General features: G+C 41.2%; 1 protein-coding gene across 3 annotated transcripts in view; it reads right to left on the bottom strand.

The window, feature by feature from the left end:
- adamts18 (ADAM metallopeptidase with thrombospondin type 1 motif, 18) overlaps positions 1 to 21,320 on the bottom strand; it is a 58,050-nt gene that overhangs the window by 11,945 nt on the left and 24,785 nt on the right. For all 3 annotated transcript variants that reach the window (XM_029497880.1, XM_029497881.1, XM_029497882.1), the window contains 7 exons: positions 20,433 to 20,581; positions 15,858 to 16,030; positions 14,333 to 14,463; positions 12,367 to 12,490; positions 12,019 to 12,263; positions 2,825 to 2,945; positions 1,458 to 1,584 (listed from right to left, as the gene is read on the bottom strand). In XM_029497880.1, coding sequence (XP_029353740.1) covers positions 1,458 to 1,584; positions 2,825 to 2,945; positions 12,019 to 12,263; positions 12,367 to 12,490; positions 14,333 to 14,463; positions 15,858 to 16,030; positions 20,433 to 20,581 — 1,070 coding nt within the window. The remainder of the gene's footprint in view (positions 1 to 1,457; positions 1,585 to 2,824; positions 2,946 to 12,018; positions 12,264 to 12,366; positions 12,491 to 14,332; positions 14,464 to 15,857; positions 16,031 to 20,432; positions 20,582 to 21,320) is intronic.

Below are 21,320 nucleotides of genomic sequence, written 5' to 3'. Positions count from 1 at the left end.
GTATGCCTAAGATTAGGGGCAGGAAATACCCTCTCGGGTGGTGGGAAAATTGGTGAGAAACAGAGGCTGAATGCTGGAAGTGTAACCGATAGTTGTCTGGCTTGTTCAACCCCCCGACACAGGAGAAAGTTCAGTCTGCACTGAATGCAGAATGGCTAATGGTGGACGAAACCGCAACATCATTAACATAAGACACATGCATCTTTGTGTTGTGTTTCTATTTTTACCCTATACCTTGGATCCATAATGCATTATTAGAGCATCATACGTTTGGCTAATGTTAATGCATATGAACTTTAAGTGTGCCTGTCGCCCTGGGTCTGTGTGTATTTTTGTGTATGTGTGTGTTCTCTCACTGAACCCAACACATGGTTCCCTGCTCGTTCTCTGGAGCAGCGCAGTAAATCAAGCCAGCTCCAGTTCCCTCAGCCAAAGGCCTACATAGGAGAGAGCCCATTTATTCAGGGCTGTTACAACATGTTACTCTACCGCAGTTAAGCCTGGTTTCCTCTTTTTGCTCGCTGCAATGGCCCCTGAATGCTCATTGTACTGAATGCATGTCCACAAGTAAAATGTCAGGCAACTGAGGTAAAGCATGGGCATGATTTTGCCACTGAGACAGTCGGCAAGCTTTGGGCTGAGAATATGTGAGAAATATCTGTGTGCAGAGAAAGTAACAATGTCTCTAATGCCTCCTGTCTTCCTTCAGACATACCTCAATTTCTCTATGTCTCTCTTTTATTCTCAAGCATTCACTATACTTTAAATTCTTCTACAGACTTGGAAACATCATCCTATATTAACTTCATGATGAAAAAAAAACAACCAATTGGTAGAAAAAAGTTGTTTTTTTTTTTTTTTTTGATTAGTGAGTAAACAGCTAATAGTTAGTCAATGCTAACATTTGCTATTCAGTGATGGAAAACGTTACAAATAGGCTCTTTAATTGTTCAGTTTTATATTTCTTAAATTTTTTACCTTCCTACATCAAACTCCTAATATATATATATATATATATATATATATATTTTTTTTTTTTTTTTTTTTAACAATTACGTTTCATCCTAATGCAAAGACTGGCTGAAGACTGAGAGTTCAAATAAAAAAAAATAATAGCTCCACTTCCAGGAGCCAAGCGGTAGAATAAAGATGGATATCAGATCAAACACTATATGATTCTGTATGACAGCACGGCTAAAAAAAACAGGAAAAATTAGAGAGTGAGCAGAAAAGAGAAGAGCACAGAGAACAGAGTGGTGGCTGGCCACAACAAATGGACCACAGGCACCCTCCACACTCAACCACTGTGTGTGTGTGTGTTTGTGTATGCGGGCATATACGTGTTTTTGGGTCTGTAATGAAAACAGCTCCAAAGCCGGAAAATTTGGAAACATTAACCCACATGTCACGTACTGCCTGACCCCCCCCACCCAACACACACATGTATCTGCACTTACTAAGCGGGGCAGGGCTGTGTGTTGCAGAGATGGGAGCCCAGCGTTGGCCTGGTGAGGGGATTGCACATGGTGGAGTTGACTTGAACTTTCTGGTCCTGCAGACAGATAGCCTTGGTCGAGATACGACCTGATTGAGAAACAGAGGGAGGGAGAGAACAAGACAGTTAGTGTAGTTCTTGCAGGTAATTTGACGACTTCAGTTACATTTTCTGCCATAGCTCAAGCTCTCTGGGTCAAAATGTCTGCATACCTGCGGACTGTTGCTGCCTCTAGAGAGAACACACGCTTTCTCTCTCAGTCTCTCACACTCACACACACACACACACACACACACACACGTAAACCCTTTCACTGACAAGTGAACAAGGGGTTGATGAGAGTCTTTTCAAACCAAGAAAATCTGAGCTTCTCAACTGACAAAGGTGCTTTTCATTAGCCTGAACACACTTTGTGGACCACATTGGAGCAGAGGGGAACTGTACCCAATAAAAAAACACATCAACACACAGATAAAGACAAATATAAAAGCACAAATACAGATTAAATTACACACTGTACACATAAACAAACATGAAGATGCACGTTTTCTGCTAATCTATTTCTTATATCAGACCATCTCTACCCTCCATAGTAATGGTTGGGATGCCTTTCAAACGTCCTGTTCTCACAAAGCTCAGATACAGTTTATAAATACTGCAACAGATGAAACTCTTTCATTTTTTCATACTTCTGTAACAGTGGCCTTCAAGCTGAGATGGACAAAAACAGTTATCAATTTTACCAACATCTGGCAGATTTCCTCAGCTCTAACAAGCTGGTGATTTCTGCTGCCTGTTTTTTTTTTTTTTAATGATTCAAGCTGAGTTGTTTCAAAATAGGAGCCTTGTAAAGAGTTAAATATGTATGATACATTCCATAATACTAAAAGACCGATGTTAAAGTTGGTTAATGTTACATTAGAACTAGTCTATAGATATACTGTCTAACCACATCGAACATCAATTGTTTGCGCCTGATCCAAGTAGCTGGAGCAAAGAAACATTTTGCCCAAATTCAGGCGCTGCAACTTTGCAAAACAGGATTTTCACCCTCACGACATATAACTTTTTCCCAAAATTATTTAAGCTTTTATGGGCTTTGGCTTTAGCAGTTGTACCTGAAGTTAAAACAGCTTGCAATGAATCTTGTGAAGGATCTACCTGTTAGATTATTGCTTTATAGAGCCACATGTGCCTAGTCATGGTTAAATTAAGGACTTCAGCAAAAGTTTAGATTAATGTCACACTGAATGTATGAATTGAGAAATCTTCTAGTCTCAGCCCTTAAACATGAACAATTGGCTTTTATTCAAACACACAGGATCTCACCTCCAGCACAGGGAGCAGAGCAGTCTGAGCGCACCACACCCCAGCTATAGTCAGGTTTTCTCTCAGTACGAGGCAGAGTGTACTCCCACACCACGCCCGGGTTCTTCCCCTGCAGGAGGATCTGTGAAGCAAGAACACAGCTGGTCAGGAAAGGCATCACATGCGTAAATGCAGTGTGTCTTCTAACCTTTATTTATCCAGGAAAAGCATCACATGTTCACATTACTCTGGATCTCATTCATTGCAACCACTTTTTCCAGGCTGCTCCGAGGAGTTCAACCACCAATCTTCCACCCTCAAAATCTCCAGGCCACCAGTATATACTGTAACGCACCCGCACAGCCGCAGTTGTGCCCTGATGAGCCTCTGCCATCTAAATCTAAAGATGGCACACCCAGCATAATCATATTTAATGCAGGGTTAGGGTCAATTTGTAATTTGCAAGCAATCAGCATTGCCTTTATGCCATTACAATAATATTCAATTACATCTCTCTGCAAACTAGTGCATGTTAGGCTAGGAGATCTGATTCAAAATTATGCGCTTTGGTATTCATATAGAGAGAGTTTCAAGAAGAGAAAGGGGGTTAGACAGTAAAGAGAAAACCCCAGATGCTACTTTAACTGTTATGAACCTCAGCCAAAAAAAAAAAAAAAAAAAAAAAAATCACAGCATCAGAAACAACGATTCTTCCACTTTGAAGGGAACAATGTTTCCTATGTGTACGTGACAAGTGTGACACTGCATTTTGTCAGCCACAGTTCATTTGCTTTTTCCATGCGCAAATAGCTCATAAGCATAGCTGAAAACCCTGTGGTTACAGTTATTGGAAAAGCTGAGGATTTCATTTCATGTTCATAGCTCATACTGTATCTGCAACCACTCCATGTCTAATTTTAGTTTCATGCAACAGTTGTGTTACAATGTAGGCAAATACTACATTATGAGCTTAAGAAATTAAGAAAAATTGCCTTATAATCAACCAAATGACAATATAAACCAGGCATACCAATGGCCAGAATAAGTAGAGCTAACAGAAGTTTTTTCTAGAAAACAAGTCAGTGGTGATTGTCAGTTTTCCCTAAATTGTGGATAATTGAACATTTCCCACACATACAGTACAACGAAGACCCTCTCTCTGAGTCAATATGTGATTGGTGGTGCCGCATTTGCAGCATGTCTATGCCACATCAACTTAGAGGAGCATGGCAGAAGTGAAGTGAAAGAAGAGAAGAAAAAAAAAAAGGTCTGTTATGGACTAAAAGTAAGACGACTGACAACGTGGCAGCGTAACTCAGTTTCCATTCGGCTGTCAGATCTACTACCCACTAACCAGAGTGCATATAGTAGAAATATTCAGGAGTGCTTTGTTCCCTCTCTATTCCAAACTGGCTGACCACACTATTATAAGGTGATTTTATTTGGACAGTGCGTGAACATATGAGGGACAATTTCTATTTTCTTTTGAGAGTTTGCTTCTTTTCACCACATCCTTTGTACTGGCTGGAGATTCTGAGTTACCGTTTCTGTTCAGGATATTTATTTGGACAGTCAAGTTGAGCGGGGACGAACGGATGAATGACAGCAGACATACCTATTTGCAAAGGCAGCATCAGGCTATAATTAACAGTCCTGTCAGGATCCACTACCATAGTGATAAATTTTGGTTGAGGAACATTTACATACTGTCATTTTAAACCCTTTTTAAACACTGTGCTAGACTGTCTTTGGTATAACTGTTTTTTTACATCCCACCTCACTTTAGTTCTGGTTTCATGGTTACAAATCCTAAATCCATCAGCATATTCTATTAGGTCCAACTGTCAATATTCATTCCAATGTCTCACAAACATACCAGTTAATCAGTATCTGCAATGATGAGCTTTGACAAGTACGTTTTCTTTGGAGTATATCCTGAAGTACAAAGGAATCTACCATCAACCATCCAATCTTAGGGACAGGGGCGGTCGGTAACGAGTAAGGGTAAATTTACTAGAGTACTGTCCTTAAGTACAGTTTTTTGAGTATCCGTACTTTACTCGAGTATTATTTTTGGGGAATACTTTTACTTTCACTTCACTACATTTGAAGGACAAATATTGTACTTTTTACTCCACTACATTTCTATTGATGCCCACTATACTTCTGCGTTAGTCTAACTGTTCATTGTTTTTAATTTTTTTGCAACACACACTCCTCTGTGTGTGTTCCAGGTAAGAATATGTCCACGATGTATAATCCCAATCCTACCAGGATTATTTCTCCATAACGATCGGCTCATTCTTCATTATACATCGTGGCCGTATTATTACCTGAACACGCATTAGCCTGTAGCCAGAGTTTGGATGTCTTCTGTGGACATCACTGACAATACGGCCCAACTAATCACCACTCACAGCTGAACACAGGTCTGTCTTTCTGCTTAAAAAACATTGAGGAGTAGTGTCCCGGTCCTTGTGTGTGTTGTTGTGTCTGAAGCGGTGGAGTACTTCTAAATTTGCGGTCAATATCTTTATGCAGAAATAAAGCCAACAAGTTAAATAAATCCCCCCAGGACCCTCCCTGTCTCTCTTTCTGTTACCTGACAGCAGCTGCAGCCCTCTCCTCTCTGTGTCTTCCTTTCTGATGGAGCTACCAAACTCAGCTGTTTCTGTCAAAGATAACGTTTTGTGTCGGGCTTTAATACAAGCTAGGCTAATGGACGTTAGCATTAGAGCTGGCCAGTTAGCTTAGTTACAAGCTAACCGCCGTTTATTACCTTGCTCTACGTTTCTCGTGCCACCTTCACCGTCACCGCCATTTTTAAATATTTGTTTAGAGAATTTCTAACCCTTTATTTTTTTATTCTCTTTCCTTTTTGGAAACCGAACTGATCCTGACCGGACATGTTCCTTAAGAACTTCAGACAACAGAAAACACCTGGCATAGCAACAGTAACCAAGGGGGGCGGGGCTTAGCCAAGGCTCGGTGGTCAAACCATTTGTTGAGGGAAAAGCTTATGTGACTCAAATATAACAGTCTTTGACTTAAACATATTTTTACATTTAATGAACTGGTATATTAAATTCTGTCAGTGTGATGAAACTCGTAAAAGTACTTTGTTGTGATGTTGAAGGAAGAAAAGAGCTGAATAAAGCCGGTCCATGTGTTCAACTACTCCGCCACTCCTCTTAGCCCGGACTGCTAGTTACCATAGTTACCAACGTCGACACTTAGCTTTATAGTTAGCTACGCTAGCATAAGCTGAGCTAGCTAAAGTGCGGAGCTGCGACTCTAACTCGCTGACTCTTGCCTCCATTTTTTCCGTCATCCTGCGTCTATGACAAGAAGTACTACAATAAAATGAGGAAGAGGAGGAACTAGGCATGGAGCATACAGGACAGTCTATTAATAGAGACTAGACCTGAGGTCTCCAGATCCAGTCCTGGATGTTTCCTGATTCAAATGAGTGACTCCTGATCAGACTTCAGCAGAGCTTGATGATGAGCTGATCATTTGAATCAGGTGTGTTGGAGCAGGAAACATCTAAAACCTGCAGGATAGTGTCCCTCCAGGACCGGAGCTGGAGACCTCTGGACTGGACCAAACCCCTCCAGAGACTATCCAATCCCCCTGTGCTGCCTGTTAACTGTTCCATGTGTAGTCGGCCCGGTGCGAGGCAGGAGGAAAAAACAGAGCGATGTCAGGAGAGGGGTAATGCACCGTCTAATGTCAGAAACACCTCTTCATGTGCAGGTACAGCATATGCAGACTTTGAGCAGCTGGAAGGACAGGTTAATGTGTACGAAGGCACTTTCAAAAACGAGTCCGTTTTCAACTAAGGTTTCAAAGTGCAAGGTGAGTTTTAGGTGAAAGGAACAGGGGCATGCCGATGTTCTGAAACAGCAGGAAGTTACTGTAGTTTGGATGTAGGCATTTTGGCATGGGATATTACGTTAGCATTAGTATCTGTTGTTGCATTTTTAATCACATACCACACTTCTTCACAATCACAGATTAAGTGTGATTAACGCTTGGCAATATCACAGTCTCTTAGATTTCATGGCGACACAATACACTTTGCTACTCCAACTGACTCCAGAAAAACCCTATTTTTAATTATTATTCACATCTTTGTCACGACACAAACTGCTAAAAGTGTATGCAGCATTATCTGGCATTGTTTTATTCCATATCAGGTTAATAATGCACCATGCTAAAACACTTCTAAACATATATCAAATGTTTATTTCCATCTTTGCTAGCTTCCAGGTTCCTTCCTCAGTACTTGAATACCATTAAGGTAGCATGACATGAAATTATTGCTCCATAGTTTTACTATAAGTGGGAAAAAAAAAATCTCTAAAATGCTTCAAAATAAAATGCATCATCTTCTTCATCTCAGCCACATTACTACCAGGTTCTTGACCATATGCCACAAGTCAAACCATGGTATAATGTTTGGAAACCCAGTGTTTGCAACTATGTCTAAATGATGAAATTGTGGCCTCTACCAAACAACAATAACACCCACATACTTCCTTTGCTGATGCTACCTACCTCACTCCGCCCAACTCCAGCAAAATCCAAACCCATTGTCATGACACAACTGCCACCGGTAACCACACCGGGATATTGTGCTTATCCAAGCAAACCAACCAGTACCAAGATTCCTGCTCCTTTGCCAAACAACCACCTTGGATGTGAATCAGAGGCACTCGATATTCAGTAGCCCCTATTAACAGTGGCCCTACACTGAAGCCACGTAGCTTTCTGAATAAATGATCTCTCTTTCCTAAGCTTTCCGCCATGTTGAGTAAACCCAACCAACCACAGTGTTAACACTGTCTGCCAGGGCTGACAATAACTTTCAAACAATAATAATTTCAGACATGTCCGACCCCTTCTCCTCTAGACTTCCTTAGTCTGGGACATGTGCAGCCAAACCTCATGATCTGGCTGACTACTGAACACCAAAACCAACAAGAAAAAGAAACATATCCAACCTGTCCATCCTGCAAACCAGCGTTCCTGCAACCAGTCACAATATCAACAGTGAGGTCAAGCTTGTTCCCACTTTGCAGACAGAGCTCACCCTGGCCTTGCAACTCCTAAGTGGTCAAAGCAAACAGAACTGGCCTACTGTCTTGATACAAGTCACAATATGTAAAAATCTACCTAATCTCTGACACCAACTAATAAATGAGCACACTACTGTGCGCAATTCAATAAATTGATTAAACTGCTCGGTTTTACATTTTTGGAAGTTAAATTTTATGCATTGGAAATGTATTTTTCCACATGTTCAGTAAAATAGATCTACACTGTACTGAACACCCTCTTTTCCTTGGCCCAAAAACTTGAAACAAAACCATCTGCTTCCAGATGATCATTTTAGCTCTGTATCTAAAAGAATGTCTATCACACCTTAAACACATATCACGTTACCATTAATGTACACTAAGAATGCAGAAGCCAGCATAAACTGGAAGTAGACTGTCTATTCTGCAGTGTCTATTAGTCGCAGAAAGTAACACAAATTAGTTACAACAAAAACAGGTGTCACACAAAATGCAGAATTTTATCAGTTGCTGATGAAGACAACAAGGCTATTAACCCTTCTAACTCTTTTTTTGTCAGTGTGTTGATTTCACCAGTGGCAATCATGTCTGATAAGTCGTCTTCATCATCAGATTTTTAAAACCTGGGCAGCAGCATTTCCAAATCTTCTTCTCCGAGGGGTGAAGAGTGGTGGACACCAGGAAAAAAGATTGCAAAAAAAAAAGAAAGAAAGAAAGAAAAGAGTTTTAAAACTAAGATGAATGGAGGGGATCCATGGATGCAGTTGGAGAAATGTTCCTTAATGGGTAACCTTTGGTCATAAATATAATTTTTCCTCGTCACATTTATTGAAAGAAACACATTATTTCCTGAAGAGAAGTTTAGCATGAGCTGCTTTTCAAGTTTAAGTTGTGTGAGTTTTCCCACAGTCCAAAATCAAACCACAGCGTTTCTTGGTTTTCACAACCCAGCCACCAAACCACTCATCACGTCAGATGAGATGATGATAAATTACAGTCTAGCAAACATAGATGTCAATCTCACTTACAGGCCCACAATGCTTTGCCCTGGACTGGCAAGACCTCGCACCTCGTACCATTAAAACATCAGCACGGGGGAAATTATCCGCGTTGGTGTCCACTGAGACCTCCAGTGACAGCCATATGTTAAATCTGTTCCCTCCTCCTTGTTAACTACTCCCACTCCTCTTCCCTCCTCCTCCATACTGGTAGAGCAGCTGTGCAGATGTGAACACCTTGTCACAGTTTACGCTCACACTCCTCAACATTTGGGTTTTTTTTTTTGGGGGGGAGTTCTTCAAACTGAATAAGGGTCTGGCAAAGACTGGTGCCTACACCCTCCCCCACTGCACTCCTGTTCAGCATTTCTGTGGCAGAGCCAGATAAGTAGAATGTGTGAAACAGATGAAGACCAGCACTGAAAAAAAAAAATAAAAAAGAAACTTGCTTTCCTTCATTTGCAGTTTCATCTGCACTGCCCTGGCCTTAACTTCTCACATCCAAAGAGCTCAATTGCAGAGTTCTTAATCTTTTAATCTCACACTGGCTCTACTCTCTCTCTCTTTCTATCCTCCTATTTCTACCAACCTCTTTCTTTTTTAGTAATTACAGGACATACTTACGGAGATTACAGTGGTGTCATCTGCAGATCAGCAGCCTGCTATTGCTGAGTTCAGTGCTGGACAGACCCATGAGATACAGACAAGCAGCAAGACTGAAACTTGAAGTCCATTCTTTGAAGGATCATTTATCCCCATCACAACTTGGGCTGTATGTTTGTAGTTTGGACTCTTGAACGTTTCAGTCATGATAATACGGTACTCAACCAAACAAAGTGATGAAATCAGACAACCAGTTAACAAAACTACTCAACCGCCCATCTTGCCCATCTTGTCTCACCTCAGTAGAAACAAAGACATCATTTGACAAGTGTTAACATTGGTGTTACCTTTCAACCCTTGAAAACAGGTTGATGGGAAACTTTCAACATTTCTTCTAGGTTGGTAAGTAATGCAAATACTTGCTGGGTAGCAATAGCAAATCTACGAATACCTCCTTTCATTCAGTGTTTTGGCATACAAAGACTTCAGAGCACAAAACAAAGAGTACAACTGAGGCAGATTGGAATGTTCATATTTCTGCATGTATTAAGTCTTAAGAATTGCTATTGTTTCTCTGAACCAGAAATATGCTGCAGCTTTTCTTTGAATAAACAAAAACTTCAACCTTTACAGGAAATGTATGGGGATCATCAGAGTCAATGGGATTCATTGCCTGGGCACCACAAATGTCACAAATTTAAATGAAATCCATGTGGTATTGTTTTGTGAAATGCTTATTGAGGTATTTCAATCTGGACCACAATCGTGGACTGGCCAACCACTTGTCCAACAGACATACCTCCAAAGCCACATCAAATCACATGGGATCGAAATAAAGCTGCTATTGACAATACAGTACTCAGTGAAAGCAAGACTGTAAGGTGGCAGAACGCAAAAATGTTTGCAAAAGTTGATGTACATTTTTTAAAAATCCATCTAGAACAAGAAAGAGCTGTTGTTCAAATGCCAACTACAACAGCAAATCCACTTAACTGCCTACAAACAGGCCTCTTCTCTAAAATAGCTACAAAAAACACTCAGACATTTCCTGATGGTCAAACAAGTGACCAACCAGGCCTGTAAATCCAGCGGGAATACCAGTGTAGCAATCATTCCTGCTTTAACCACAGAATTTCAGGGGATGAAAGACTGAGGAGAGACTGGCTTTTACAAGACTATCACTTCAAGCATGATGGAGGGGGAAAAAACAACAAAAAAAACCTGTCTACTCTTCAGCTGGTTTTCACTTCTGTTTCCACAGCTAAAGTTCAGAGTTCAGGAGAAAATAAATGCTTTCACTGACAAAGTTATGTGGGAAAAACATCCCACCCCCGCTTCTACTCCCGCCTCCACCCTCCAGCTCTCGCCACTCACTTGAACCTATTACAGAGTCATGAGTGATTCGGCCACTTGTCAAATATTAGTCTGGAGGATACGTCTGTCCTGCATCACATTGGGCTGCTGCCTTCAAGACAGGTAGAGACTCGCCCTCCCCTCCAAGCTTTGGTTTCCTGCGCACCGCTGATTACCAACGTGGGGTAGGAAAAAAAATGTGCCATCAACTCATAAATCACCTGTTGCACACTCCTGAACATCTCGCTCAGAGAAACCATCTGATTTTATACCTTTCATCCCTCTAAAGGGCAGTTGGTGATTTTATTTGGTCTATTAGCTTCAAATCACTTGGCTGGAAGAAAGCACTTTGGAGGTCAGTGGCCAGGGGGAAAGGGTGCAGATCCATGGTTTTGATTATTGTACATGGAGAAACGTGATTGTTGACAGTGCAGCTGGCAGGACCAAGAAACTAGAGTCTTTATAAACACAGGCGATACCTCAGCCATATGACACTGATATGAAAAATTAAATTGCCTCCGAGGCTGATTTAGTCTGTTGTGTGGTTGAACTACTGATGGTTGGGGCTGGAGGTCCTGACACATGGGTTAGGGTTAGGGTTAGGGCTGGTGGTGTGTGGAGCAGTGGCTGGAGTGATATCTGAGTGATATCTGATTGACATCTATGGAAGAGTTGTCAGTGAATAGGAATGGAAATTGTGGTTGACATCAAACCTTTGATGACCTAGATGCTTATGTGTTATGTAGACAGAAGACCTATCGTAATTTCTATTGAAAAACTGCTCCCTAAAAACTGACATGACAATGTGCCATTGCGTTCCATTGGTTTTAACATGATGTGAAGTTCTTCGTCTTTCCTCCATCACTCACAATGAGGACATCCCTGCTTAGGACTGAGACAAGCTGTGGTGCTGGTCATCATTGTGCAAAGCCTGGAAAAAAAGCTAGTTTCTTTCTAATGGCACCCACCCATCTGCACATCATGCCTGACGTAACCAGTCAACCAACACAATTAATCCCCGACAGAAGTACTGCAGACAGCTACAACCACCCCCGTGCTCCCTGCCACCCAAACTACTTTTTTCATCTAAGCTTCATCATATTTAGACATTTTAAAAAAGAGGAGGGGGCTGTCACTGTTAATTGCTACAAACGGACATCACCCGGCAGCAGCGGCTTACTTCAAACACTAGCGTCTCATTAGTAGGTCCAGCGGCATACAGGCTCTCCGGCTTGTTGAAAGATCGCTGGTAGTCGAATACGGTTCCACTGAAGTGGAACTTTCCAGGCCAGTCCACAGTCCAGTCCCCTGTCAGGTAGTACTTTCTTTTCAGGGAGCGGACAGCCAGGTAGCTGGTGGATACCTCCACTTCCTCAATGCGAATGCTTCGTGCCCCTGCTGGGACCGTTACCATTGAGTAATACTCTGGGGATAAAAATAAAGCAAGTTGAGGCAAAATCATGCTTGGATATGTCTTTATTGACACACTACAAGGAGATTCTACAAGTAATGACAAAGGCCAGTTTACCATTAGCCCTGTGTTGAAGTGTGTACTGGCCCTTGAAGAACTTGCAAGTAGAGTTGTTTCCCTTACAGACTCCGCAGGCATCCAGAGAGACCTTGGAGCCCAGAATCTTGTCACAGCCCACTGCCTACAAATAAACACACGTGCCATCAATGTCACAATTAAACATATAAATACAAATAAAAACTATGGCCAGCTCTTGTCTAAATCACTCATAAATGGAATAAACAAATGCTGTGCCAGACAGGAGGTACAATTCAATCTCTGTGTTTACATCTGGTGTTTCATGCAACTCTTGCACCAAGGACCTGGATTATAAGGAAGACATAAGAATGGCTGCAAGAAGAAGAGTTACTCTAAAGATTAGATTAAATTCTGGAAAAATAGAAATGGCCAAGCAAGGGACCTTCTTAAAATGCTCTAGTGCCAGTAAAAATAAGCTTTAATGTCAGAAATATAATATATATGTATATATATACATTCTGTAGTACTGTGGTGTGCAGACAAAGAAAATGTTCAATGTTCAATGTTCAGACCTCTTCAAGTTTCATTGCTCATTAAATTTTTGCTCATCAATCTACATTCAACCACCAATAATAACAAAGGAAAACAGCATTGTCAAAAGTCTGGAAACGAGTTGTTTTTGGGGTTTGGTTTTGTTTCGTTTTTTTTTTTTGGAAATGTACTTAAAAACCAAAGCTGAAATCTTTTTCTAATCTATTTATACCCTTTATTATGTACCTCATAAAAGCCTCTTTGTCAGTAACAACAGCTTTAAGTCTTTTGAGTTAAATCTCTACAAGTTTTTCTGGATTTGGCGACTTTATCCTGTTCTTCCTGGCAGATCCTCTGAAGCTCCACCAGATTGGGTGGGAGATGTCTGTCAAATGCCGCCTTCAGGTCTGTCCACTGGTGTTTTATGGGTTTAAGTCTAGGATTTGGCTGGGTTCTGTACGGTCAGAGACTTGTCCAAAAACTACTTCAGCTTTGCCTTGGCTGTGTGCTTCAGGAACCGTTGTCTCAGTGTCAGGTTGTGTTCGCTCCAGAGCCGATTTTCTCCAAGTACTGCTCTGGTGTTCGCGGCATTCATCCTTCCCACAGTTCTGATCAGTCTCCCTGTTCCTGCCACTGAGAGGCTGCTGCCACCATGCTTCACCGTAGGGTTGGTAACAGCCAGGAGACAGACAGTGCCTGGTGTTAACCTTACATAGTGCTTCTGCCCAAAGTGTTGAATCTTCATTTCTATTTTTCATTGCTCTCCTATTCCTTTAAAAGCCATTTGGCAAAGGCCAAGCAGACTGTAAGAAGGCTTTCACTGTTAGATCATACTTCTCTGCAGAGGACTCCTCAAGGACTTCTGTTGACAAATAGGTTTTTGGTGACCAGCCTGATCAAGACCCCTCTGGCCTGGGTACTGGGTTGGGACTCATAGAGAAAGCCCCGATGCATCCAACCTTCCATTTCAAAATTATTGAGGTTACTGTGCTGCTGCAAGCACAAAGCTTTAGAAATTGTAATATGTATTTGCCCATATCTTTTCCTCAGCACAAAGTTTTCTCAAAGCGATCTGTACAGGCTTCCTCAAATATCTTGGCTTGCTTTTTCCTCTGACATGCAGAGTTTTATATATATATGAGAATGTATTTATAAAATTATATATCTAACCACATGAAGTGCAAATGCTTCTGATTTCAGTTTTTGATTTTTAATTAATAAAAATGTTAATTTGCAACAATGTCTAAAAACATGTTTTCAACTTATTATTATGGATTGGATGGATGTAGAAGGACAAATATCTCCAGTCAAAATGCAGTCTGCAGAACAAAAAAGTGTGATGTCTGAATTTTATGGGAAGCTTCTGAATGTTTCTCTGTCTAAGAAAAAACATCTTGGCACACATTTTATTTGTAAGTGGCCATATCTTGAATGCACATACACACACACACACAGAGACACACATCTTACGTACCTCACACACTCCATCAATACAGACATCTCCTTTGTGGTCTGAGCAGGAGGTGCCATCTTTGACTTTGTTGGACATGGCGAAGAAGAAGTCAAAGTCTTCTGCAATGCAGTACAGTTTACAGATGTCTTCGTCTTCACATAGAGGAAGAGAACATATAGACATGTAAAGCACCAACTGGAAGTTAGAAACAACAGAATTCACATTTTGTGTGGATAAGTCTCACTCATACAGTAAAGTTTTAATGTGGCCTGCAAAATTTGACATTTCAAAAACTTCTGTTCTGCAACCTGTTACACATGCAGTATGCGCATTTCCAGCTGAGACTGATTGGAATAGACAGGAGTTGACTATAAATGTACCCAGGGGTATTCATGTGGGGCAAAAGGCTTATTTTGTAGTTCAGATCAGTTATCACAGACAAGTCTCTGCAGCCATCTTTGATTAAAATAGATGACGGTGAAGGTGACTTGGCCCAAGGTCCCAGAAGGCAGTTCAGAATTTGTTCCTCTTTACATCACCTCACATTCATCAACAGCTTAAACGGAGTTGGGACTGCAGCCAAACACACAGCTCTCCTACATTTCACTCTGCCTCCCTCTCTCTCACTCGCTTTCTCTCCCGCTTCCTCTATATGACAAAGCTGGCCTGAAGGCTTCCTTTTTAAATCTATCCCCGCTGTGTCAAAGGGTGCAGGTGGCTACATGTTTCTCATGTACATTACACAGAAAGTTTCCTCCAGCTTTTTGGCCCTAATCACTGCAACAGTAAATAGTGGTTGGCATCACAGAAACACTTTATAAAAGAGATTTGGACGAGCGGCAGAGTACAGCAGGGTGCAGAAAATAAAAGATCCGCAGAATTAAGACAAGAAAAAGCTTGTCCTGAACAATCTGCAATTTCTTGTTTATATAGTCACTCTGTGTTCTCTGAACAATGAGATTCTTTTCCTGTGCAAGACATGCCAAGAATACATTAAATGGTGGGATGGCTTTGTGGTCCCTGAGAAGTACTGTAATTTAAAGGAGCTATTTGTAAGTTTTCTCTGCCGCTGCGGTTTCTTGTCTGAGTGGGTGGTGGTGATCGTTGCTTGACAAGAACTCTGGATACGGTTGCATTATTATGTCTTGGTTTTGATGTATTGATGCAATGTTGCAGCTGAGACATGCTTATGCAAGATATTGCCATAATCCGATCTGAAATTTGGCTTCAACAAGAGTTTTTCTACAAAAGCTAATTTTTCACTTTCATTTTCTGATAATGCTCTGAAAACTTCTCAATTCAAATGGCTAGATATTCATGTCTCCTGTTTCTTTCAGCGGGGGCTCTCAAAACTCATGGCTACTGATACTAACACTGGTTATGTAGCAACAATAAAACTTGACCAATGGCTCCCTATATTCAAAACATTAGTCAATTTTTTTTCAGTGCTTGAAAGTAATGGAGGGAAAATTGTTTGATTAAATATAAACATATCACAGTACTGAACAAACTGTTTTCTCTGGGTGTTATCAACTGACCAACTTACCATCCACTTGTGTGTAGGGCTTCCACTTGTAGTACCAGCCCCTAAATGGCTTGCTGTTGTACTCAGCACACTGTTGGGCTCTGAAGTCCACGGCATTGAGAGGGCACGGCCGAGTGTTACACAGATGATTGAGTCGACTGGAGCCCGAACAAAATTTACCATTGTTCTGTGGGCTGAACAACCAGGAGAAACGAAGAGGAAGAGACAGTTACGGGCTTGAAATGTCCTGCTCGTTTTTTCTTTCATTGGAACAACAGGATTAAAGCTTTCGTCTTGTGCTGAAAAAGAGAAGTCCGTGTCAGAAGTTTCCACACACACCGTACTACAGAAACATCAGGAAGTCAGGAATAAATGAAGGTACAGAACAAAAACAGATGGCGCTTTATTATGCTAACAAAGTGAAGAAAGCCATCACCGCTCGTTAGAAACAGACAGAGTCTTGACACGGAGTGAACACAAGGATGCCACGGCAGACTTCCCAGCCTTTCTTAACTCGCGCCAGGCATTCCAACTCAACCACTGACAGAGAAAATTGAGTTTAGCCATTCAAAAATAGTGGCAGGCAAAAAAACGCATAGACACACACAGAGACTTTGGAACCATGCTGATTCAACATGTCTAATAAAAACAATTGACTACGTTTTACAGTGTAATGAAACGCTTTAGAGTGGGAACTGAAAAAGTGCTTAATAAGGATAGTAAAGACAAGGAGGAAGGAGGAACCAACCAGAGGCATGGCTCTTGTGAATTTCCTGTAACAGTGTCTGCATAAAATTAATGTTAGCAGCAATTAGAATGATAAATGCATGTTGCTTCACTGCATTTTTCTTCACTCCAACTGTCCATCCACTCCATTCAGACCTGGACTCAATCACAGTGTGACTAAGCTGGGTGGAGATTGGTGATGATGGAGATTCATTGAAGGTGTATTTATGTTTGTAGATAGGCTCTGTACCGATCTTACTTCCCTTGGTGAGGAGGGGTTGGATTTGGCCCAGGTTTTCATAGTCCTGATCCTATTAAGACTTAGCGGCAGACAAACACAGTCCATATGGAAATGTGCTTACTGCAGGCCACTGGGGGAACTACGGCATATACTCCATCAGTCTAGGGCCTCTGATCAGAGTAGCATGGAAGATGGACAATTTACTTGAGGAGAATTGACAGCAATTCAAAGATTATGGGCACGTTACCCCAGGTTCCCAATTTTCCTAATTTCTCTCATACACCCTTTAGTCTCCTCTCCCTATATTATGTCATTGTAACAGTAAACATCCTAGAACAGGACAGAAATCCAGATATGACAATCTTCAGTTTGGATTTCAGTCATTTCTCTTCCCGTCTCGACACCCAGCCCGAATGCGGCCCTCTGGACCCTTTAGGATGCTTAAATGTCTCAGGAGCCCAGTAATTTTGGCCGGCAGCAAAAGTTGAGACTGAACTCCTGTGGGTCAGAAGTCACCATGTCTAGTCTTGTCCTCATCTTGAATCACCTGCTCTCTCCCTGCCCCACTCATGACTTCCCACATAGATCCTCTTTCTGCTGCTGTGCTGCAGGCCTAAACCCTGTAAAACACCTTCACAAGTCTATTGGGAGACTCCACCAAACATCACCGCCTCATCCCCCTTAACCCACTCCCTTTAAACTGAAGTGTGTGACAAAATGTGCTCCCGACAAAACCAGGTCAAGATCGCAAACCTAATCTCCCAGGCTTGTTGGTGAGGATTAGGTTGACTGTGTTTGATCTGGCAGGTGGTCTACGGCGAATGAGGCCGGAAGAGGGGAGATGGAGGGACAGAGGGGGTGGGGCAGAGAAGAACAGGAGAAGATTCATTTTCCATCTTGGAGCAGCTTTTTAAAAGGATTTTACAAGACAGAGCGAAAGATAGATGGTTGCCTCATAAAATGGATCTTCAAGGCTGCTCCCACTGGGCAAAGACTGTAGTAGACAAGTGGTGAAAATGTACAAAATACTCAACAAAAAACAATGATTTATATGGCTAAGCCCACTTGTCCTTTATGCAAACACATTTTTTGTTCGTTTGATCAGAACTGATCAAGCTGTTTAAGTGTCAGACATCATTGATCTTTCTTGAGGCTTGACAGTGACACCCCTGACTGTCCAGGCAGCTCAGTTTGGGGGTAAAGATGGCATTACAGACAAGCCGTCAGATTCAGGCTAATCCTTCTTGCTCTGCACAGATTAAGAGCAGAGGGGTCCTGCCAAAATAATCACAGCGATTACTGGGGACAAACTTACTCTGAATGCCATGAATCAGGCAGTAAAATGTGACTCAGGGGTAAATGGAGCAGCTGGAAAAAGTGTGTATGGGTGGCTGAACTTATGCGTTTGGGGGTCTGTGTTGAGGTGCTGGAGTCAAGAATAGCAATGGAAAGGAAGAGATGTCATTTAAAACATACTCCTGCCTCATTTTAGTGTTCCATCATTAGAGCTCTGACAGAGCTAACAACTGTTTGGCCCATTAAATGTAAGATAATGATATCATGACTTGACATGATTGGATTTAAAATTTTCCTCTCACCATCTTCACATCTCCTCTCAATCTCACTGACCCCTAACTCACTGTTTAGGAGCATCTATGCATTCTTAAGCAACTGATGCTACATAGCGCTCCGTAGTGCCACAGGAATGATAAATGAACCTGACAGCTAACCTGGTTTAAAAAGGCTCTGTGGCCCTTTTTGGTCTGCCAGTCATGGTGTATAATGTGTGTCATATGAGGGCTGGTCTGCCTCTGAAAACATCTTTGATCCCTCACAGGGATTAGGACACAAGTCAACTGTGACGGACAGAACAGCCACATCAGTATCCACCCGGCTGTTGAATAAGCAGCGATAAATCCAGTGTAAAAATACAGGTCTGAGAATATCTGAATTAATTAATTAATGGACAGGACAAAATTAAAAAAATGTAATGTCTAGAAAAGAAAACTATAAAAGACCACGTTTTTCCGTGAAAAAATTTGAAATGGAAGTTTAAATAAATTGAAGTAGAAATGTAAATGTCAGCCCTGAGAAAAGCTGACACCATAATCAGAAAGCTGCAATCACATTTGCAATCACACAATTAGCTGAAATCACAGTTTGTGCAGTGCAGTTTGAAGTTAGCAGAAGTATTGGAAAAACTAAAAGAAAAAGGTCACTGAAGTGTCATCTGAGGGGTAAAAACCAGTTGAAGCATATTCTTAATAAAAGGTGGAAATTTTGGAAGTTGTTTTATATATATTCATTTATGTATATTCAAAGGAGTTGAGATGCTTAACTGTAATCTCTGAAAGCAGAAGAACTTGGATAGGAAATAACAAGTGAAAGTAGAGAGACTATGTTCCAGCACAGAAAATTGTTGAGTTGCAAACTCAATTCTAAGATGATTGCAGTTGAAATGCAAATGAAAGTGTGACATTCGTTAGTTCATTAGCACTATTTGTTTTGAGTCAACACATTTCTTTTAGCTATCTACATTATATTGTTTGAGTGGTCTGGTTCTGTAGTGTAGACTATTATGAATCTAAGGTTGTATGAACAAATATGTGAAATGAAAGATGATTTTGTCATTTTGTCATTGTTTTGGCTGAAAGACGGTATACAGGAGCACCAGTAATGAAGACACTGTTCCTCTATTCTTGTACTATTCATAATCCAAAATCACCTCACCTGCACAACCTGTGTTACAGCATGGAAGAAAATATCTTGTACAAACAGTCTTCAAGGAGACCCATCACTTCCCCTTGTTCAAACAATGTGTATAATTGTGCTATAATATCAGTGTTTACTAAGATCTCTGTAAGAGTGCCTGTGGCTAATGGATTTAACATCCAGTACGTCACAGTAACGGCAAGAAATAAAGGCATGAATGATTAGGAAATAAATCCTTTTTCTAAATATCCTGCTGCAACTTGTTGTGTCTTGAATTCAAAGGGGAAGTGCTGTTGCGGCTAACTAACTAACTAACTGCAGCAATCAATTATTTGATTGAACCACAATGACAGACCTAAAATAATAAATCTACTCCATGTGTAAAGAAAGTAAAATAAAGTTTTCAAAATGTTGAATAAACCCCCTTAGTTTTGTGGGGAATATCAAAAAGGGATTTTGCAATGTGTCTGTTATGAAACGCAACATTAATACTAAGAATCTTTCACTGGGATGTGGGTCTATACAGTTATGTTTATATGAGTGAGCAGCAATAGGTGACGCTTACCCACGATCTTGGCAGCTTTCAGAGAAAAGAGCATGCTATGAGGAGGTTTTCCTTGTCTGGAGCACAGGGAGAGATTTTCTGTCTGTCTGGACTGTCAGTCTGACCGATGAGGGCCTGCATGGACGGTATATGAGTACACGTCTTGCTGACAGCTACCTGGCAGAAAGCACTTCCAAGTTTTCAACTGAAAGTTTCAACTGCAACCACGCTTTTCACCGCTGTCATATGACAGCATGAATAACTTAGTCTTCTGCATAGCTACTTCATCTATAAGTAATTTCAAAAAAGAAAAAAGAGGTGATCAATCAGTGTAGAAGACTGCGTGTAAGAATGTGCAGATGTGTATGTATACCTTGGGCTGGTGCAGGAGCGCTCCCTGTACATGACCCCTCCTCCACAGGTTCTGGAGCAGTCAGACCACTGGGACCACTCTGACCACTGGCCATCGACTGCCCTGGGCCCATGCTCCCCATATTTAACACACTGACCCCGTCGACACCACTGCAGAAAAAGAAGAAAAGCAATAAGGAAATTAAATAAGAGAAGCGAAACCGAGAAACAGAAATGGCTCTCTTATCAGAACTTGAGTTTTGGCCCACGCATCTTGCCTGAGTTTCTTGTTTTGGACAAATGCCCAACACACCTGGACACCTGAGCTGCAGCCAAAAGACACACACACACACACACAAAGAATACTGCACCACACCCTGGCTGATCCAAGCCAAATCCTGCTCTCAAACACATCATCACCTCTCTCTCTATACATGTATATGTATCAACCATCGATATGTGAGGAGGTGCAGCCATTCTGTGTCCAGCTGAGAGAACTGATGGGGTAAAATGATTCTGCAGGTTCATACAAATATGAAACGATGGACACTATATAGTCTTGAATATATTAGTAATTGTGTTAAAATAACGTAAGTACAATGATAAAACAATCTTGTTTCAATCACTTTCTCTGCCCTGAAGTTGAAAGGATTTGCTTTCGCTCGGGAAAATAAAAATGAACCTATTTCAAAAGGACATCAGCAGTTCATTATAATTTGTTTCAGTTACCAGTTCTTAAAACGCAACTTGCTGAAGTCATTCATATTATCAATCTGGAAACATGACATCACTATAACAAAGGCAGCTGTGGTAAGAAACGGGCAGTCGGATGTTCAGACAGGTTGTAAACATGCGAATAGTTTAGGCACATTATCTAAAGGATCTCTCATCACACAAGAGGTTGTGTACA

The sequence above is a fragment of the Echeneis naucrates genome, chromosome 3 (genome assembly GCF_900963305.1).
Source record: "Echeneis naucrates chromosome 3, fEcheNa1.1, whole genome shotgun sequence".
Taxonomy (NCBI): domain Eukaryota; kingdom Metazoa; phylum Chordata; class Actinopteri; order Carangiformes; family Echeneidae; genus Echeneis; species Echeneis naucrates.
The sequence above is the reverse complement of the archived record's forward strand: the minus strand, read 5'-3'. Positions and strand labels throughout refer to the sequence as shown.